This window comes from Geotrypetes seraphini, chromosome 5 (genome assembly GCF_902459505.1).
Source record: "Geotrypetes seraphini chromosome 5, aGeoSer1.1, whole genome shotgun sequence".
In the NCBI taxonomy this organism is placed as follows: domain Eukaryota; kingdom Metazoa; phylum Chordata; class Amphibia; order Gymnophiona; family Dermophiidae; genus Geotrypetes; species Geotrypetes seraphini.
Window position 1 is genome coordinate 182,600,729 of NC_047088.1, and position 22,355 is coordinate 182,623,083.

The window sequence follows — 22,355 nt, forward strand, 5'->3', positions numbered from 1 at the left end:
GAAGGAAGAGAGAGAACGAAGGAAGATGTCCCCCCCAACCAAAGAGCCGAAAACAATTTTAAGTGTCACAGGAGGAAGATTGGCCCTACACCATGGATGTGGACTTACGACCCCCAAGGAACTCCCAAATAAAGAAGATGGGGATCATTGTAGGTGATTCCATTATACGCCATGTGGATAGCCACACCGCAGGAGGAAGAGAGGACAGAATCGTCACTTGTCTGCCTGGAGCAAGAGTGAAGGATGTGGCCAACAGGATCTCCAGGATCATAGACAGCGCAGGGGGAGAAAACACTGCTGTGCTTATCCACGTGGGAACCAACGATGTGAGCGGGCGGAAATATGACAGGGAAGAGATGAAGGGCCAGCTCCGCTCACTAGGAAGAAAACTGAAGATCAGGGAGGTGAAGGTGGCTTTCTCTGAGATCCTCCCGGTACCAAGAGCGGATGGAAAGAGACAAGGAAAATTGCAAGCGATCAACGTCTGGATAAGACGATGGTGCGAAGAGGAAGGTTTTGACTTCAAGCGCAACTGGATGGCGTTCTGGGGAAAAAGCAAGTACTACAGAAAGGACCGACTACACCTCAACAAGGAGGGAGCAAGTATATTGGCAGGCAACATGAAGAAGGCCATCGAGAAGGCTTTAAACTAAAAGACAGGGGAAAGCCGACAGTCGACCACCAGTCGGCAATTCTTATGTTCTAATCTAAAGCAACTACCAATACAGGACTCTGAAAAGTAACATCCCCAGAAAACTGACTATGTTGCCGGACAATATCACATATCTCGGAAACCTCATTGTGGATATTGTCTGCTGAAAAGCTTGTGACAGTAACAACTGTGAATACATCTGTCCTTGATGCAAGGGAGAAAAATGTAAATACAGTGGAACCTTGGTTTACGAGCATAATTCATTCCAGAAGCATGCTCATAAACCAAATTACTCATATATCAAAGCGAGTTTCCCCATAGGAAGTAAGGGAAACTCGCTTGATACGTGTGTGTGTCCCCCCTTGCGACCTGGCACTATCCGCCCAAACAGCATCTCCAAGAAAGCGAGAACCAGAAGGCCTTGAGCATGCACAGGAACTTCTTTCACTGGCACATCCTGTGTGCTGCGTGCTGGTTCCAGATGGGGTAAGGCTACATGCTGTTCTGGCGGGGGGTGCCGGTTCGCGGAGGGTAGCAATGCCGGTTCTCAGGGGGTGCTCGCAAATCGAGTCAAAGCTCGGTTTGCGAGACAAGATTTGCGAGAATGTTTTGCTCGTCTTTCAAAACACTCGCAAACCGAGGTTTGACTGTAATTGATTGTAGAAGCTACTGTGGAAAGACTGTACATACACTTGAATTTTTTGATATGTCATTGGATAAAATTTTAAATAGATTGTAAATATTATTCTCTTTAGAAGATTGTACTGAAATTTTTAGTATAAAGTTATGCTCTTAGCCCTAGTAAATTTTTAGAGGCCAATTTATGAGCATGCCTATAAGGTAGCTTAAAATTTTTTATCCCACATTATTTGACAGTTATAGGTGTCTTGCAGGACACACTCCTGCATCCTATGGTAACTGCTGAATTAGCACATGCTAATTCTTGCACTAACTGTATGGTATTTTTTGTGAAAGGGCATGTCAGGAGGCAAAGAATAGGTATTCCTTTGCTAATCAGCGTGTCCACATTACTGTGTGCTTAATAATGCAGTATTACCACGCAAGACCCTATCCCCTACAAAATGGGCAACAGTAAATATTTTTTTGATAGCCACATGCAAATGGCAATATTAGAACATGCAAAGAAACAAATGGGATATACTATGAATAAATCTAGTGCTTAAGATACCTTATAAGAAAAAAATAACAAACATGCACCAGATACGTCAATTTGCAATGTTTATACTGCTACATTCATTTGTGCTCAGAGATATGCTGGATAATGAGTCCACTATGTGAGCAAACAACCCACTATAAAAGTGACTCTTGTTCTCAATCACTGCACAATTCTTTTAATACTTCTATTTCTTGTGCTGAAAATTTTCTCTGTGAAAACTAATAAACATGTACGTGCTCAAGGAAAATTTGTCCATATCATTAACCATCCAAAACTTGGATACAGTTATCAATTGCAGCATAACACCAATTGTAACACTGTAGCTGTTGTATATCTTATCCAATGCCAGTCATTTTTTTTATATCGGACATACCACCAGGGCTATGTGTTAGGATCATCGAGCATCTTAGCAAAATCAGACAGGGTGAGATAGAAGCCCTGCTGGTTCAGCGCTGGATTTCCACAGCCCACCAACTGCAAAAATTGTGTTTTATCCCAGGACAAGCAGGCAGCATATTCTTGACTGATGGGTGACGGCACCGAAGGAGCCCCGGTACGGACAATTTTAGAGTGATTGCACTCTAAGAACTTTAGAAAGTTCTAGCTCGGCCGCACCGCGCACGCGCGAGTGCCTTCCCGCCCGACAGAGGCGCGCGGTCCCTCAGTTTCTTAGTTTCCGCGGAGCTAAGAAGACGCGTTTTTCAACGGCTGTTGAAACTTTTTTCTCTTTGCCTTCCCGCTCGCGTAAACTTTTGATTATTTACCTTATTTCTTTTCTTTTTTCTATTTTGAAAAAAAAAAAAAAAAAAATCCTTAATTTTTTCTTTCATTTAATCTTTCCCCGGCGGGGCCTTCTGCCACCATCGAAGCCTCGGCCTTCGATTTGGCTGAAGCCGTTTTTCCTTTCATGCCCCCTCAACCGGGTTTTAAAAAGTGCCAGCGGTGTGCTCGGCCTATATCTCTCACGGACCCACACAACTGGTGTTTACAGTGTTTGGGTCCTGAGCATCAGGCCTCTACTTGCACCCGCTGTGCCACTCTAAAAAAACGGACATTAAAAAATCGCCAAATCCAGCAGCGATTATTGTTCGGTGCCGAGATGTCCGACCCCGTTCCATCGACTCCAGTTTCGGCACCGGTTCAGTCGGCACCCTCTTCTTCGACGCCGCGTGATTCCGCACCGGCGTCTCACCAGTCAGGTAAGCCGGCTAAGAAGCCTTCCCCGCTGGAGCGTCCTCCGGTCTCGAGTGCAGTGAGTCCAATCCTGCCGACTGTGAGACGCCAGCGGAAGCGCTCCGCCCCTATAGAGGTGAGTCCCTCGACATCGGGCTCCTCATCTCCGGGGCGTCGAGCGGCACCGCAGGTACCGCAGAAGAAAAAGGCGGTACCGGTGCCATCCCTTGATGACCGCATCACGGCCATCCTTCAGGTGCAGCTTAAGGACCAATTAAAACAGCTCCTTCCTGCTATCCTGGCTCCGAACCTTCCGGTGCCGGTCCGCACCGAGCTACCGGTACCGATTGTGGAACTGCCTGTGTTACCTGCTTCCACTATTTCGGTACCGCTTCAACTAACCTCATCGGTATCGATGCCAGTTCTTGCACCGGAGCCGAGAGCTCACCATCAATCGGTACAGACTTCGGCACCGGTGCGACCGATAACATCTCCTGACTCGATATCGATGAGATCGGGTAAGTCGTTACACAAAACCCGACACTTACAATCATCGACACCTGAGTCTCGGGACCATGCTTCCCATGTCAGGGATCCTGATCTGTGGGGAGACTCAGAGGAACCCTTTCTTTCTGAAGGCGAATGTTCCTCAGAGGAGGAGGATTCAACTGTCCCTGACCCATCCTCCAAACAGGTCACTTCCTCTTTCTCCTGCTTTTTGAAAGAGATGTGTGACTCCTTGTCCATTCCTTTGGAGGCTGAATCCAAAAAGTCCAAAGCTTTTTTGGATGCCCTTGATTTTGACCAGCCTCCAAAGGAATTTTTGAAACTCCCTCTTCATGACATCTTGAGGGAGACTTTCTATAAGAATTTAGAGACTCCTTTAACTGTCCCAGGGGCCCCACGTAAACTGGATTCTCTATATAAGGTAATTCCCATTCCTGGGTTCGACAAACCTCAACTTCCACACGAATCCTTAACTGTCGAATCCACCCTTAAAAAATCTTCAGGAGCCAGTGTATATGCATCGGTACCTCCTGGCAGAGAAGGTAGAGCCATGGATAAATTTGGTAAGAGGCTCTACCAAAATGCTATGTTAGCAAATAGAGCTAGCAATTATGCTTTTCATTTTTCTTTTTATTTGAAGCATCTCCTTACCACCATGGCTTCCTTCGAAAAGTACCTTCCTTCACGAAAACATCACTCCTTTCATACCTGCTTGTCGTCTCTTTTTCAATTACGTAAGTTCATGGTTAGATCCATATATGACACCTTTGAACTTACATCCAGAGCGACAGCAATGTCGGTAGCTATGCGTCGCCTGGCCTGGCTTCGGGTATCCGACCTTGATGTTAATCATCAGGATCGGTTAGCCAACGCCCCGTGCCTAGGGGATGAGCTCTTTGGGGAATCCATGGACTCAACCACACAAAAGCTCTCTGCTCATGAGACACGCTGGGATACCCTGCTTAAAAATAAAAAGAAGCCTCCTCCGCCAAAACCATATAGGCAGCAGTCGGCCTATCAACGCCGCTTCACAGCTCGGCCATTACCTACCACTGCTCAGCAACCCAGGCGTCAGAGGCAGCAACAACGTCAGCCTCCCAGACAGCAACCACAGCAGCAACCTGTGAAACCACCTCCTCAGCAGAAGTCACAGCCCTTTTGACTTCATTCTCCACAGTATAGCCAGTATTCCTATTCCTGCTCTCCTGCCTCAACCTTTAGGAGGTCGACTTTCTCTGTTCCTCAGCCGGTGGGAAGTTATCACTTCGGACCAATGGGTCCTCAACATCATCCGCCACGGCTACTCTCTCAACTTTCAGACTCTTCCATCCCAAAACCTGCCAAAAGAGTCTGCTTTGAACAGTCCTCAATCTGCCCTCCTCATTCAGGAAGTTCAATCCCTCCTTCTTCTAAACGCTATAGAAGAAGTTCCTCTAGATCAAAAAGGGCAGGGATTCTACTCCCGTTATTTTCTAGTCCCCAAAAAAACAGGAGATCTCAGACCAATTTTGGATCTCCGCGATCTCAACAAACATCTGGTAAAAGAAAAATTCAAGATGCTTTCTTTAGCCATCCTTTATCCTCTTCTCAATCAAAACGACTGGCTATGCTCCCTCGATCTCAAAGAGGCATACACTCACATACCGATCCATGTAACCTCAAGACAGTATCTCCGTTTCATGATCAATCATTGTCATTACCAATACAAGGTGCTGCCCTTCGGCCTTGCCTCCTCTCCAAGGGTCTTCACCAAGTGTCTCATTGTGGTAGCGGCATTTCTACGCTCTCACCACCTCCAGGTCTTTCCTTACCTGGACGACTGGTTAATCAAGGCCACATCCGCTCAAGCAGTTCTACTGGCCACCAACCAAACCATCTTGTTTCTACGAATTCTGGGGTTCGAGATCAATCTACCCAAATCTCATCTCATCCCCACTCAGAGACTTCAATTCATTGGAGCGATCCTGGACACACTCCTCATGAGAGCTTTCCTACCATCCAATCGTCTTCAGACCCTTCAGTTTCTATGTCAGCAGGTGCTTTCACTACCTTCCATCTCAGCCAGGCAAATGATGGTACTCTTGGGGCACATGGCATCTACAGTTCATGTCACGCCCCTCGCACGTCTTCACCTGCGCACTCCTCAATGGACCCTTGCTACTCAGTGGTCCCAAGCGACGGATCCTTGCTCACGACACATATCTGTGACATCATCTCTTCGTCAGTCTCTTCAATGGTGGTTGGTATCCTCAAATCTATCCAGAGGTCTTCTGTTCCATCAGCCTCCTCATCAACTAGTCATCACCACCGACGCCTCTCTTTATGCATGGGGAGCTCACTTGAACGAGTTCCAGACTCAAGGTCTTTGGACAGCCCAGGAAAAGAAGCATCAAATCAATTTCCTGGAACTCAGAGCGATGTTTTATGCCCTCAAGGCCTTCCAACATCTTCTCTTTCCTCAGGTCCTTCTATTGTGCACAGACAATCAGGTTGCGATGTACTACATCAACAAACAGGGTGGGACAGGCTCTCGCCTTTTATGCCAAGAAGCCCAAAAGATCTGGAATTGGGCCATAGATCACCATCTCTTCCTGAAAGCTATCTACATTCAGGGAGCACAGAATTCTTTAGCGGACAAACTCAGCAGAATTCTCCAGCCTCACGAGTGGACACTCGATCCTGTAACTCTGCAGTCTATCTTCACTCAATGGGGCACTCCTCAGATAGACCTCTTTGCAGCTCCTCACAATCACCAGCTGCCCCTATTCTGCTCCAGACTTTACTCTCCTCACCGTCTGGCAGCGGATGCTTTTCTCCTCGACTGGTCGAATCTGTTCCTGTACGCCTTCCCTCCTCTGCCTCTAATGTTGAGAACCTTATTCAAGCTCAAGAGGGAACGAGCCACAATGATTCTGATTGCTCCGAGGTGGCCCAGGCAACATTGGTTCTCCCTTCTACTTCAACTCAGTTCCAGGGAACCTTTTCTTCTTCCTCTGTTTCCTTCTCTGCTTACGCAACAGCAGGAAACCCTTCTACATCCCAACCTCCAGTCTCTGCACCTGACAGCTTGGTATCTCTCGGGCTGACATCTCATGATACTCTTTTATCTCAGCCTGTTCGTTCCATTCTGGATGCCTCCAGGAAACCGGCCACTCTGCAATGTTACCATCAGAAGTGGACGAGATTTTCCTCCTGGTGTCTTCTTCATCATCTTGATCCCACTTCCCTGGCAGTGGAGACGTTGTTGGACTATTTGCTCTCTTTGTCTGACTCTGGCCTTAAGTCCTCTTCCATCAGAGTCCACCTCAGTGCCATTGCAGCTTTTCATGAGCCAGTCCATGGAAAACTTCTCTCAGCTCATCCCCTGGTGTCCAGGTTCATGCGTGGGCTTTTCAATGTGAAACCACCTCTTAAAGCCCCTCCTGTTATCTGGGATCTCAATGTGGTTCTTTCTGCCTTAATGAAGCCTCCATTTGAACCTTTGGCTACCTCTCCTTTCAAGTTTCTCACTTGGAAAGTGCTTTTCCTTATTGCTCTTACCTCTGCCAGGAGGGTCAGTGAGCTTCATGCACTGGTCGCAGATCCACCCTTTACGGTTTTTCACCATGACAAGGTGGTTCTGCGTACACATCCAAAGTTTCTCCCTAAGGTTGTCTCTGAATTCCATCTCAACCAATCCATTGTTCTACCTGTTTTCTTTCCAAAACCTCATTCTCATTCTGGAGAACAAGCTCTACATACTTTGGATTGTAAAAGGGCTCTGGCTTACTATCTAGAGCGTACGAAACCCCACAGATCAGTTCCTCAACTTTTTCTGTCCTTTGATCCAAATAAATTGGGACGTCCCGTTTCTAAACGTACGTTGTCTAATTGGCTGGCAGCGTGCATTTCATTCTGTTATGCTCAGACCGGACTGACACTGGAAGGTTCTGTCACGGCCCATAGAGTCAGAGCAATGGCAGCATCTGTAGCTTTCCTCCGTTCCACTCCTATTGAGGAAATCTGCAAGGCTGCTACTTGGTCCTCAGTTCACACTTTTACATCTCATTATTGTCTGGATGCTTTCTCCAGACGGGATGGACACTTCGGCCAATCTGTTTTGCAAAATTTGTTTTCCTAATGGCCAACCTTCCCTCCATCCCTCTTTTTATTAGCTTGGAGGTCACCCATCAGTCAAGAATATGCTGCCTGCTTGTCCTGGGATAAAGCACAGTTACTTACCGTAACAGGTGTTATCCAGGGACAGCAGGCAGATATTCTTGCGTCCCACCCACCTCCCCGGGTTAGCTTCTTAGCTGGCTTATACTAACTGAGGGACCGCGCGCCTCTGTCGGGCGGGAAGGCACTCGCGCGTGCGCGGTGCGGCCGAGCTAGAACTTTCTAAAGTTCTTAGAGTGCAATCACTCTAAAATTGTCCGTACCGGGGCTCCGTCGGTGCCGTCACCCATCAGTCAAGAATATCTGCCTGCTGTCCCTGGATAACACCTGTTACGGTAAGTAACTGTGCTTTACTGTATTGGGAAGAAAATCTGTCAGTTCGACTGTGGCAAAAAGAACAGGAATGGATTTACCATTGACAAATGGTGGATCCACATGGGTTGAACCGGGAGGTTAAGTGGCGTGCTTTTTCGCATTAATCTCAGCTGGACAATACACAAGTATGGGAGATTTATGAACACTAGTTACCCTGTTAGAATCTGGTCAACTCCATTCAGAAGATGTTTGCAATGTGAACAAGAACACACATAAAGATGGTTTCACCCAGTCAGCTGTTCATTACATTATTTCAAATGTCAGAGGGTTGATGTATATAAGTGGGTGGAGCCTTAGGTGGTGTCCTTTATGAATCTTGAAAGATATGAAACAGGTATGAAGTATTCTAGCGCTGTGAACATTGAAATACATAACTAATTAGATTTTTATATTTTCAGCCCAGCCTTAACTTGCTGCCTTAACAATGTCAGCAAAGGCCTGTGGGAGATCTTATCATTCATGTCTGACCTTAGGGCATGTCAGTGCAAACAGCCTTAGATTGCCCTAGAATGCCTAAATTACATCGGTGCTTCAAGGTAACAAAGGACCTTGGTACAGCTAAGAGGTGTTAATGGCTGTGCTTAAGATATACAGTAAGCCCAGGTGCATGGTCTAACACAAATAATTAGGTTAATCAGAAACCATTGTCAGAGTGATACTGGAACTAGAGAGTTGCGCGGGGACAGAAATCCCACCCGTCCCCGCCAAAATCCCACCCGTCCCCGTGAGGAATCCCTCCGTCCCCACCCGTCCCCGCGAGGAATCCCCTCCGTCCCCACCCGTCCCCGCGAGAAATCCCCTCCATCCCCGCGAGGAATCCCCTCTGTCACCATCCTTCCCTATAAACTTCAGAAATAGTTATTTTATTTAATTATGCTACTGAATTAAAGGCTCTGGTCGAGACCCATTTACAAATAAGCAAAGAGACTTTATTAATTTGGAAATATTAATTGGGAAGAATACATACTTTGTAAATGGGTTTCTACCAGAATCTCTAATGTAAATATAAAATATAAATACTCAGCTGATGAGAACCCACAAACTGTCAGCTGAGGACTTCCTTTGCAGTTGGCCGGGGGTCCCTTTTGCCAAGCTTAGCAGGCAGCAGTAGCATCCCTGAGTCACAGATGCTGTCACCTCAGTGGCTCATGGATGCTGCCAGCGACTGCTGCGTTTGGTGGAGGGGAGTTCTGGCCATCTCTAGAGGAGGTCCTCTGCTAGCGGTGCTTGGGGATCCCCACCAGTCACAGCAAGGGTCAACAAGTACTTCAACACTGTAGAAATAAAACCAGAAATGCATTTCCTTTTCTTCTGAACACAAAACAAAGACATCTACCATATACATTTCCCAAAGCTAACATATTTTAGTCAATAAATTCCATTTTTTACCTTCGTTGTCTGGAGACTTATTTTTCCATAAAGTTGGTCCCAGTTTCTTTTTTCCGCTTTCCCATCTTCTCTAAATTCTTCTGTTGCTGTCCATTGATTTCCCCTACCATGGTCCAGCATTTATCTCTTTCTCATCTTTCATGCCTGCCCACCAGCCCCATGCCCAACATTTCTCCTTCTATCACCCCTCTCCAACACTATGCCACATCTCTCCCTCCATTCCCTTCACCACTGTCCAATATTCCTCCCTCTTGCATCCCTTTCAATCTGTCCCATTGTTCCCTTGCCACATTTCTCACTCTCATCTTTTTCTTCCCTATCACATTCTGTACCTTCCTCCCTACGACCAAAAATTCTCCTCTTTCTTCCATTTGCCGTGTGTGTGCCGTGAGGGAGGTCTGGTGCCCCAGAGTAAGAGCAGGGGTGCCCACACTTTATGGGCTTGCGAGCTACTTTATAAAGACTAAGTCAAAATGATCTACCAACAATAAAATTTTAAAAAAACACAAAGCACAATGAAAGGCAGAGAAGGGGGCGTGGCTTGGAGCGCGCACAACATGGCAGCTTAACCGCATCGCTCCTCACACCCAGGCAACAAACTCGAGAAAACTAACTGTTTTACTTTGCTCACCCGAGCTAAAAATAATAAAATATAACTAAGGAAATGGCTGCGACGAGACAGGGGAAGCCTGAAAAGCCGTGTACATCGGCGAAGAGGTCAAAGATCACCCCCGTGTCACCGTCGAGTGTGCCGATCCCACTGGAAGCTGAGGAATTAACTGAAACATCGGATATCATGGCTGAACTATTTAAAATTAAACTTATGTTGACAGATAATGCCTGCAAACTTTCAGAGGTCAAGGAAGAACTGCTTAGTCTGAAACAGGAATTTCAAACTGACAGGCAGAGAATATCTGTAATAGAAGAAAAAATCGGGCAGTTGGAAACTTTCACACAAAAGTGTGAAGAAGAAAAAAAAGATGTAACTGCTTTAAAAAATCAACTGATAGATATGGAGAACCGAGGGAAAAGAAAGAACATTAGAATACTAGGTATGGCTGAAAATCTTGAAGGGGGAGACCCTGTACAGTTTCTGGAAAATCTTTTACCTAAACTGCTTCAACTAAATTCTAAATGGCCGTTAGAAATAGAACGTGCCCACAGAATTCCCACAAGAAAATCAGCAAACCAGACTGCTCCTAGACCTTTAATCTTCAAAGTATTAAGATACCAACAAGCCTTGGAAATATTGAAAGTTGCAAAAGCAAATAAAAACCTAAATTATAAAGGATCTAAATTAATCTTGGTTCCAGATTTCGCCAAATACACTGCAAATATAAGGAAACAATTTCTTACATTCAGACAGCAACTAAAAGAAAAAGGCTACATATATGGACTATATTATCCATCTACAATGAGAGTGTCCACTGGGAATAAATCCATTTATTTTCAAGACCCAGCAAAACTAAAAGAATTTTTGACACAAGATGAACCAATGTTAACATAAAAAACTGATTAAAAGACAACTTTCAACTAAAGAAGAAAGAGAAAATACAAGATAACATTAAAAATAAGAAGATGGATAAAAGAAGAAAAAGACAATGATTTTCAAGATCCTGGAAAACTGAAAAATAAAAGAGAAGATTCATCTGAAGATAAGAGATAAAAATACAAGATATAAAAAAAATGGTTAAAAAGAAGAAGACAACAATGATTATTAACAAAATGAATTATTTTTAAAAATGTTTGAAAATCTTTGATTTAACAATTTTTAAAATATTTTGGATGTTATGAATTAAATTATTTATAAATTTTATTCCATCCAATTTTAAAACATTGATAAATTTTAATTAAGCTATTATTAATATACTGGATATTATTATATATATTATATTAATAATAGACATCAATTTATTTATAGAATTATTGTTTCTATATTTATTACTGCTAATATTAATTGAGGGGAAAAATTGATTAACTAAGTAGGAAATCACTATAATATAGACATTAAGTATAGAATCTTAAAGATATATTTTATATATTATCTATTTATATTACTATGAATGATGATATTTAAAAAAAAAATGTTTAATAATGATTTTATTTTAATTCTGAATTAATAACAACAAATATATTTAATTATTTATATGAATATTTAATATATATGAATTAGAACTGTAGACAAATATTGTATTATTGAAGGATTAATATAATAGTTATATTTAATGATTTCAAAATATTATATGATTTATTCATAATTGATATGAATTATAATATATAATGGGATTATTAATGAAGGGAAAATGAATAATAGGGTGGGTAAAGAAACATAGAATATATTGAATTAGAACTTAATTTTTAAAATAATTTTTGAATGATTAGTTGCCTGGGGGAGGGTATATAGGTTTTGCATGTCCAATGTGTGTTCCAAGTCAAACATTGATAGTGGGAGGGTGGGGTGGGAAAATAAAGGGAGGGAATGGGGATCAATATACATTAATTGTGCTAAGATCTAATCATGTTTATTATTATAGAATATTGCTTAAAATTTTAATTATAAATAGATGGATATAAAAATTTATTCTATGAACGTCAATGGTTTAAATCATCCTATTAAGAAGAAAAAAATATTATCATTCCTTAAAAATCAAAATGCGGACATCTACTTCATTCAAGAGACCCATCTTTCGGAAATTGAATCTAAAAAATTATCTGGGGGCTGGATTTCTAAATGTTTATTTGCACCGGCTTTAAAGAAAAAAGCTGGAGTGGCTATATTGATAAACAAAAAATGTAATGCAAATTTCAAATTAATAAATTATGACCCCTTAGGTAGATGGGTGCATATCAAAATGGATCTGGGAAATACTACCATGGATTTATTCAATTTATATGCTCCTAATACGAATCAAATGGAGTTTTTCAAACAAATTCAACAATTACTTTTACCACTGGCTACATCTAATTTAATAGTAGCAGGGGATTTCAATGCTGTAATGGATCCAATTTTGGATAAAAAACCAAGTAGAATTATGAAATCATTAGGCTTAGATAATTTGACTCAATCTTGTGATTTAGTAGATATATGGCGTATTCTTCATTTTAATGATCAAGAATTTTCTTTTTGTTCTCAGGTCCACAAATCCTTTTCACGAATTGATTATATATTTGTTTCCAATAACTTAGCGCAGCGTGTATTAAAAGCAGTAATAGATCCTATTATAATTTCGGATCATGCTGGTGTGTGGATTAATCTTCAAAATAATGATATTGAACATTTCAATTCAATTTGGAGATTTGATAATAAATTTTTAGCAGATTCAAATTTTCTGGAAGAATTTAAATTAAAAATACAAGAATTTTTTCAAATTAATGATTCGGATAATATTAATGCTGAAATCTTATGGGATGCTTTTAAAGCAACAATGAGAGGGAATATTATTTCATATTCAGCATATATTAACAAACAACATAAAAAACAGTTTCTTGAATTAGGAAAACAAATTAAAGTATTAGAAAATAAATTAATTGAAAAATGGGAAAATAATACATTACAAGATTTATTAAAATTAAAAGTTAAATATAATGAGATTTCTTCTCAATTTGTGAGGAAAGATTTATTTAATAGACAAGTTCAATTTTACGGAAATTCAAATAAAGCTGGGAAATTATTGGCAAATTTTCTTAAAGCAAAAAAAAGAAAATCCAAGATTATTGCAATAAAAGATATACAAGGTAATACACACACTAATAATAAAGACATTTTAATACAGTTTCTTGATTTTTATAAAGATTTATATTCTTCTGAATCTTATGAAAATAAAGAAAGAGATGGACTAAGTTTTTTAAATTCATTTATTGGACCAAATGTTCCAGATCATATAAAAAGAAGTTTAGAAGAACCTATATCTTTAAAAGAAATAGAATCAGCATTGAAGTCTCTTAGAGCTGGATCCGCTCCGGGTGGTGATGGTTATACGGTTGAATTTTATAAATCATTTCAAAACATTATTTTACCATATCTATTAAAGTTATATCAGTATCAAATGAATAATGGGAATATATCAGGTACAATGGCTGATTCACTAATTATTGTCTTACCAAAACCAAACAAAGATCCTACTTTGGTTTCAAACTACAGGCCTATTTCCTTACTAAATGTAGATGGTAAATTAATTTCTAAAGTACTAGCAATAAGATTGGCTAAAGCTCTTCCTTTCATTATTGATGTACATCAAACAGGATTTATTGCAAAAAGACATTCATCACACAACACTAGATTAGCATTTCATTCTTTAAACCTAGCAAAAACTATGAATGATCCAACTTTTATGCTATCTTTAGATGCAGAAAAAGCATTTGATAGAGTAGAATGGAAATTTATGTATCAAGCTCTAGAATGGTTTGGAATAGGACCCGATTTTATTAAAATGATTCAGACTTTGTATAGCTCTCCTGGTGCAAGATTATATATAAATAACAATTTATCAGATAGATTTAACTTGCAAAGGGGAGTTAGACAAGGATGTCCTTTGTCCCCATTACTGTTTGATATTGTTTTAGAACCCTTGTTAATTGCAATTAATCAAACTAAGGAGATAAAAGGAATCCCATTTTCTTACTGGGAATATAAACTTTCTGCATATGCAGATGATATCTTATTATATTTAAGAGAACCGGGGAATACTATTCCAAATTTACTTAATCTTCTAGAGGAATTTGGAAAATTTTCTGGATATAAAATTAATTGGAGTAAATCAGAAATTCTTCCTATTAATGTTCATTGCACCAAAGGATTATTTGATTCATATTCATTTATTTGGAAAGAGGAAGGAATAAAATATTTAGGAATTATGATCAAAAATACAATAGATGATACAGTCAAAGAAAATGAAAAACTTTTATTGAAAAAAATTACAGAAATGTGTGAACAATGGAATCCTTTACATCTTTCATGGTGGGGAAGAGTTCAAACAATTAAAATGATGATATTGCCTGTGGTTTGTTATCAAATGAGTATGATACCAATATTTTTTCAGGGGTCCTTTTATAAAAAATTAAATAATATTATTACAAAATTTGTTTGGTTTGGGAAAAGACCCAGAATAGCTTTAGTATCTTTACAAAGACCAATTGTGGAGGGAGGGGTAAATTTTCCAAATTTTTATAGGTACCATCAAGCCTATATTCTAAGACAGGGTATGTATTGGATCCTCCCAGATCTCATGGAGAATGTACCAGATTGGCTATATTTAGAATGGCGGCTCCTGTTCCCATTACATTTAGATCATTTAATTAGTATAACAATGCCTAGAAGATATAAAGATAACAGAATTTTATTAGATACTTGGAAAACATTAAGATATATAAATAACCTATCAACAAATCCAATTTCTAAATCACTAAATCAGTCTATTTGGGTAAACTCCAGGATCAAGATTGGCGGATTTAAAATCGTCTGGAAACAATGGATAAGTGCAGGTATACGAACATTAAATGATGTCATTTCAGAAGGTTCACTGCTTAGTTTTTCACAATTGCAAAATAAATTTGGCTTAAATAAATCACAATATTTTAAATGGATGCAATTGAAGCAGGCCATTCAGGCAGGGTTCCCTGAATGGAAAAATCTTAATACTCAATATAGTCTACAAGTTCTATGTTTCCAGGCGGATTTCTTGGGACACCAAGCCGCAAAATGGTACAAATTAATATATGGATTTTTAAATAAAAAAAAGAAAAATGGACTTAGGGATATTTGGAGTATTGAGATTGGACAGACAATTTCTGTTTCTCAATGGCCACGATTTTGGTCCTGGAGATTAAGATCTACAAAGTCAGCATCTATGAATCAAACATGGATGTTTTTATTACATAGAGTGTTATGGACCCCTACGCGCCTGCAAAAGATAGATAGCACTAGATCCAATAGATGCTGGCATTGTAAAACAGAAATAGGGACGTTAGATCACTTAATTTTTTTTTGTCCCTGTGTAAATGCCTTTTGGAATTTAATTTGGCCCCAAATTAATAAGTTATTAGAAAATCATGTAGGACTCTCATATGACACCATACTATTTGGCACTGCAATGAGAACTCAGAGTCCGATCTCAGCAAATAATAATAAGCTGCTATTAATATTGACAGGAGTCGCCATGCAACAAATAACTCAAAACTGGAAGGACTACACCAAATTAAATTATACATTCTGGTGGAACTCTGTCTGTCATATCTATAAAATGGAAAAAGTAATAGCATTACAACATGGGAATCTTCATAATTTCATGAAAATTTGGCAACCATTGACAAATTATTCTACTGATTAGATTTCTTAGCACATTTATAATAGGTATATAGGAATGGGGAGGGACTTATATAATTTTTGGATTTACTATTTATGATATGATATATAGAATGTAATTACAAATGTTATGAAATAATTAATTATATTATATGTGAATTAATTGATGTAAGAATATAAAATTAATAAATAAATTATCACAATAATGATTATATTAGAATGGGGAGGGGAAGGGAATGTATATTATATGGTTTTAAGTATTGAAAAAATGGGAGGGATATATGTTATCTGATAATTGAATTATTTGTAATCACAATTTTTCATGCATTATTTGAAGTTTATATGTACAATTAAAATATTGTAAGAATGAAAAATTTATAAATAAAATATTAAAAAAAAAAAAAAAAAGAAAGGCAGAGAAAATGTTAATTATTCATATTCCGGGTTTTTTCAAAGAGGTCACGGCAGATGACTCTATGCAATGTCACCTCGGTAACAAAATACAAAAATAGACAAATACACCCCCTCCCTTTTTACTAAACCACAATAGTAGGTTTTAGCACAGGGAGTTACGCTGAATGCCTCGCGCTGCTCTCAATGCTCATAGGCTTCCTGCGCTAAAAAACGATATTGCGGTTTAGTAAAAGGGAGCCATAGTGCAAAATATAGACAGCAGATATAAATTCTCAAAACAGACACATTTTGATCACTAAATTGAAAATAAAATCATTTTTCCTACCTTTGCTGTTTGGTGATTTCATGAGTCTCTGGTTGCACTTTCTTCTTCTGACTGTGCATCCAATCTTTCTTCCTTTCTTTCAGCCTCCTGTATGTTTCCTCTCCTCCAGACCTCATTCTCTCCCCCAACTTTTTCTGTCTCCCTGTTCCCCCTTCTTTCTGTCTCCCTGTCTGCCCCCTTTCTTTCTTTCTCCGTGCCCTCCCCCAAGCCACTCGGTTTGCTGCCACTGCCATCGGGGAATAGCCCCCAAGCCACTGCTGTCCCAAGCTTTCCCTGCAGAAGCGACGCGCTGACCAGCATTCCGCTCCCTGATGTCAATTCTGACGTAGGAGAGGAAGTTCCGGGCCAACAAGGCATTTCTCCTCATTCCATCCAGCCTGAGCCCCATCTCTCCTTGATCCAGCATTTCCCTTCTGTGTTTGTCAGAATTACCATTCCACCTATTTTCCAGCATCACCCTTCTTTGTGTCCATCTCACCTATATCCCTATCTCACCACTTTTTCAGAATCTTCATTTGTCTCTGTCCTTGTCTTTACCCATGTTCACCATTTGCCCTTTCAATGTCTTTATCTCCCCCCCACTTTTTCAGCATTACTTCTATGTCTCTATTTCACCTCCTCTTCATGTCTCCTCTGTATCTCTATCCTTATTCAGTAGGTCCTGCTTACCCTTTCTCGTCTTTGTGTCACTATCTCCATTTTCAGCTTTCCCCCCTTTTCCTTTGTTACTGCACCCGGTAGCCAGAATCTTTCCACCCTCCCTCCACTCCGGCCCAGCCCAGTATGAAATATTTCCTTTTGTTTCCCTCCCCTCTCTCTTCTCCTCCCTCACCCACGAGTCCTGCATCTGGCCCTCTCTCTTCTACCTGCACCTGGCAACACCCCCCTGCTCCGCGGCTCTCTTCAGCAACTCGTCAGCAGCGGTGATCAAGACAAGCTGCCGACATCGAGGCCTTCCCTCTACGAGTCCCGCCTTTGTGGAAAAAGGAAGTTGAAACAAGCGGGACTCGCAGAGGGTAGGCCCCGACGTCAGAAGCTTGTGTCGATCGCTGCTGCTGAGTTGCCGAAGAGAGCCGCGGAGCAGGGGATGTGGCCGGAAGCAGGTAGAAGGGAGAGGGAGATAGGAAGGCTGTAGATCTCCGGAGCATGACACTGACCCCGACCAGGATGATTTCTTTTTCAGGCGTGCAGCTTACAAGTCCGGCGTCGCGGCGGGAAATAGCCATGCTGAGCAGTGAGCTCAGCACGTACACAGATGAAAGCCTTGCTTGCTGATTGGTCCGGTGGCACGGCGGGGCGGGGCCGCCGGACCAATCAGCAAGCAAGGCTTTCATCTGTGTACGTGCTGAGCTCACTGCTCAGCATGGCTATTTCCTGCCGCGATGCCGGACTTGTAAGCTGCACGCCTGCATCGCCAGAATTTAGGTAGGCTGTTTTCATCCCCGTGGGAGTCCCGTGGGCCAGGGGGCGTCCCCGTGGGAGTCCCGTGGGTCAGGGGGGCATCCCCGTGGGCCAGGGGGCGTCCCCGTGGGAGTCCCGTGGGCCAGGGGGGGAACCCGCGGGATCCCCGTTCCCGTGCAGACCTCTAACTGGAACTTCTCCCTCTTTTCTTCTCCAGTCTCTCACCCCACTCACCTTATTCACCATTGTTTCAAACAATTTACACATTATAAACAACAGAAAGATACTGGGACATACAATAGTTTCTATTTTTAGAATAAGACTCTAACCTATAAAAGCCTCCTCTCTTTTTCATTCACAAGAGCACAGAAGCAGTCTCTGTATTTGTAAAGCTTATTTCAATCTGTACAATTGTAATACTTGATGTATCTTTATAAATCTTATTTTTCTGTAATAAGCCTATTTCTGCACAATATATATATTCTTTATGCAAGCACTCACAGCTGTCTTTGCCAGTAATTTCACTTCCTAATGAGAATCTTCAATGAGGGCATTGAACCTGAGACCTGGCAGATTGTAAGACCGCCTTTGCTTTAACATTACCCCTCCAAAACCTTACAGATATAAAGGTTTATGAAAGTTTTTTTTAATATTTTTTGTTTACAGTCACTCTGAGTAAAACAACTCAAGTTATAACTGGGTTTCTCCGAAGCTGCCAGTCAGTGAAATGTGTCAGGACCTGTACCTTAACTTTTAAATACAACTTTACAAATTTTTCTTGAGCACGTACACATTTCTTAGTAGTTTTCAGAGAAAATTTTCATCACAAGAAAAAGTAGTATTAAAAGAATTGTGAAGTGATTGAGAAAAAGAGTCAATTTTAGAGTGGGTTGTTTTCTCACATAGTAGACTCATTATCCAGTGTATCTCTGAACACAAATGAATATAGCAGTATAAACCTTGCAAATTGACATATCTGGTGCATGTTTGTTATTCTTTTAATATTAGAACATGGCCATTAATACAGAAAATCATCCATTTTACTATTGCAGAAAAAATGACCTTAGTTTTTGCCTCAGCCTTAGTAAAAGGACATCAAAGGAGTGTAATTCTTTGTAGAATATCCCCACGCTTTGGTATCCCCATGCTGAGGTGTTCTTCAGCAACTTGTAAAAAAGTAATATCTAAGGCTTTATGATCATTAAAGTTAAATTATAGAAATAAAAAAGTGTTCTTTCTCTGACAGGTCTTTGGTCGTTTGATTTAACTGTGACGCAGTTGATACAGGAAAATGTCATCGAGTCTGAGCGAGGCATTATAAGTGGTGTCCAGAACTCCATGAATTGCCTCTTTGACATGCTTCACTTCATCATGGTTATCTTAGCTCCCAACCCCGAGTCTTTTGGCTTCCTAGTGCTTATTTCATTTTCCTTTGTTTCAATGGGTCACATGATGTACTTTTGGTATGCTTTCAAGAGGCTTGGGAAGAAACTCTTTGCCTGCTGCTCTCCAGACCCAACAACTAAGAATTCAACCCATGATTTGTCTCTTGGTTAAGAAAACTTTCATTTTACGTCTATAACTTTCTTGTCATTACATTTAAACCTTGTGATTAGAATAAGTGCAATTCACTTACAAGAACTTTCAGCGCTATAAATATTCCAATATTAAGAGCATAAAACCAAAGTTGTAACATGTTTCGTACCATATAGAGAGGAAACCTCTATGGTATATATATGACAATGACATGATTACTCTAGCCATCCATGAATTGTTCAGTTTGGTTCAAGTTAAATGAGTAGTCTTGGAGCACCTAGCTTTAACCAATGTACTTGCCTCATGCAACTGTAAGTAATAAATGGCTTTTGCTTTAGTATTTGCAGTGGTGAAGGGGTTTACACTACAGCCTTAAAGAAAAAGTTATCTTAGTATACAATGTATGGGGTATATCAAATCAGTGTTACCCTATACGTGATATATCCTAATAACTTGTATAGGAAAATAATCTACCTTTTTAGTGTATTTTTTTTGTAGGGAGATATTAACCTTTGGAAACCTTTAAAAAGAGAACCTTGCTAGTTTCTAGTAGACAATTGTATCATTCTGGATGGTAGGATATTCTCCCCATGCTCACGAGCCTTGCAGAAGGAATCCACTGCAGGTTTCAATTCCTTCTCCTTCACCAGAGGATTCTGCTGCCCCCTTCAGTTTGTACCAAAACAGGCAATAGTCCTATATAGGAACACACAAGGAGGGGTACAGGGAGACACCCCCAAATACAGTGCTGTTCTGCTTTGAAAATATAACAAACATGTTAAATATTGCAATAGAATAACCATAAAAATCAGAAATTTATGGAGTTCAAACTTGAGCTATAGCAATACATTATTCTTTATACCCTTGAGGGCTGACCAAATCTGAATCTCAACTTTGACTTGAACCATCTGATTGAGAGAATAGGCAGGCATAAAAAGAAACAGGGTGGGGCTCCAGAATGACACACCTATCTATTAGGAAAGATATTAGTAGCAAGGAAGGAACCTCATCTCTTTTTCTAATGCAATAAGTGGTGAGTCATTCTGGACGATAGGGACATACAAAAGCAGTCCTCGAAATCTAGGATGGGATTTCTGTGCCTGCATGCAACACTGAAGACCTAAATGCTGTGTCCTCCCATCCACTCGGAGAATGTATGCTAAGTGGACCAGGTTGCTGTCCTGCAAAGCTCCTTAGCAAAAGCGCCTGAGCGTCTTCATAAAGAAGCCATGCTTCTAGTCAAATGTGCTTTCACAGAGACCGGCAGCTGCTTTCCAAAGGCAATACATGCTGTCCAAAATGGCCTTAAGAATTCATCTGGAAATGGTGGCTTTGGACTTCACTGGTGAACACAAAAAGATGGTCAGGCAGATGGAACTCATTAGAAACCTCTGAATAATAATATAGAAGTATTCTCCTTATATCCAACTTTCTCAGAATACAGTCCTCCTTCGACCCTGTGGGCTGGAACAACGACAATCTTACTTCTTGATTGACATAGAAGGCCGAAAAAACTGTCAGCAAAAGGATGGAATCAGGTACATGGAGAACCCTATCTCCATGATCTTTGAGGAAGAGTTCTCTGCACGAAAGTGCCTGTAGCTTCAAGACTCTCTTCCCTGACATAATGGCCATGCGGAAAACAGTCTTTATAGTAAGATCCATCAAGGATGCTTCCCTAAGACGGTCCTAAAGAGGCTGATTAAGAACATATTAAGGTTACAGGACTCTGGCTATGTCCAGATAAGACGCTAAGGGAGTCTTTTCTCGGGCCCAGAGCAATGCCACTGCAAGACCCTTGTCAAGGCCTGCTTGCAGGAAAGCAGCCTTTGAAGAGAAAACTTTAACGGAGGTGCCTGTCCTCATTTTCAGCCCCTGCATCGAGAGAGGAGCGTGGGAGCCCTGCTCCGCCCCCCTCCCGACACAGGAAAGCAGCCTTTGAAGAGAAAACTTTAACGGAGGTGCCTGTCCTCATTTTCAGCCCCTGCATTGAGAGAGGAGCGTGGGAGCCCTGCTCCGCCCCCCTCCCGACATAGGAAAGCAGCCTTTGAAGAGAAAACTTTAACGGAGGTGCCTGTCCTCATTTTCAGCCCCTGCATTGAGAGAGGAGCGTGGGAGCCCTGCTCCGCCCCCCTCCCGACACAGGAAAGCAGCCTTTGAAGAGAAAACTTTAACGGAGGTGCCTGTCCTCATTTTCAGCCCCTGCATCGAGAGAGGAGCGTGGGAGCCCTGCTCCGCCCCCCTCCCGACACAGGAAAGCAGCCTTTGAAGAGAAAACTTTAACGGAGGTGCCTGTCCTCATTTTCAGCCCCTGCATCGAGAGAGGAGCGTGGGAGCCCTGCTCCGCCCCCCTCCCGACACAGGAAAGCAGACCTCTATTGTTTGTTTAAAGACCTCTGTTATCCCTCACACAAGCTGCATGCTCTTTAACTAACATAACAGCATACACAACCTACACAACTTACTATAACTAGTAACAGTAATTTACTCAATCCTCTTTAACTTAACTGATTGCTCTCTGGCTCCTTCCTTTTCTGTCTCCTAGCTTTCTCTTTCTCCGCTTGCTCCTCCAGCTGCCCCAATAATAACACTTCAGCTCCAAGCTCCTGATCTAATTCTATAAAAATTGACTCCCACCAACCCTTAACTCACCAATAGAACCAAACCGAGTTTCCCCTGATAGTGAGTTTCCCCTGAATCCCTCCAACCTAACGCCCCAAACCCCCCTCTTGCCATGCCACCAACTATCCAGGCCACCACTTTCCCCGCCCCTCCTCCCACCACTTTACAAACCACCCTTCCGCCCATTCCCACTCCCACCACTCCCACTACACTCCTTACGACACTATACTTCACCATCCCCATTATTACAGGCCAAGGCAGATACGGTGATATCTCCCCCCAACCTAAAAAAAGCCGTTCCAGAAACCCTGCCAACCTCATCCCC

The 22,355-nt window shown here is 41.3% G+C and overlaps 1 protein-coding gene across 5 annotated transcripts in view; it reads left to right on the plus strand.

Moving 5' to 3' along the window:
• Positions 1-21,217, plus strand: part of LOC117360735 (solute carrier family 40 member 1-like) — a 110,644-nt gene extending 89,427 nt beyond the window's left edge. For all 5 annotated transcript variants that reach the window (XM_033945011.1, XM_033945013.1, XM_033945010.1 and 2 more), the window contains one exon: positions 19,119-21,217. In XM_033945011.1, the coding sequence (XP_033800902.1) occupies positions 19,119-19,429 (311 nt within the window). In that variant the 3' untranslated portion in view covers positions 19,430-21,217. The remainder of the gene's footprint in view (positions 1-19,118) is intronic.
• The last annotated feature ends 1,138 nt before the right edge of the window (positions 21,218-22,355 follow it).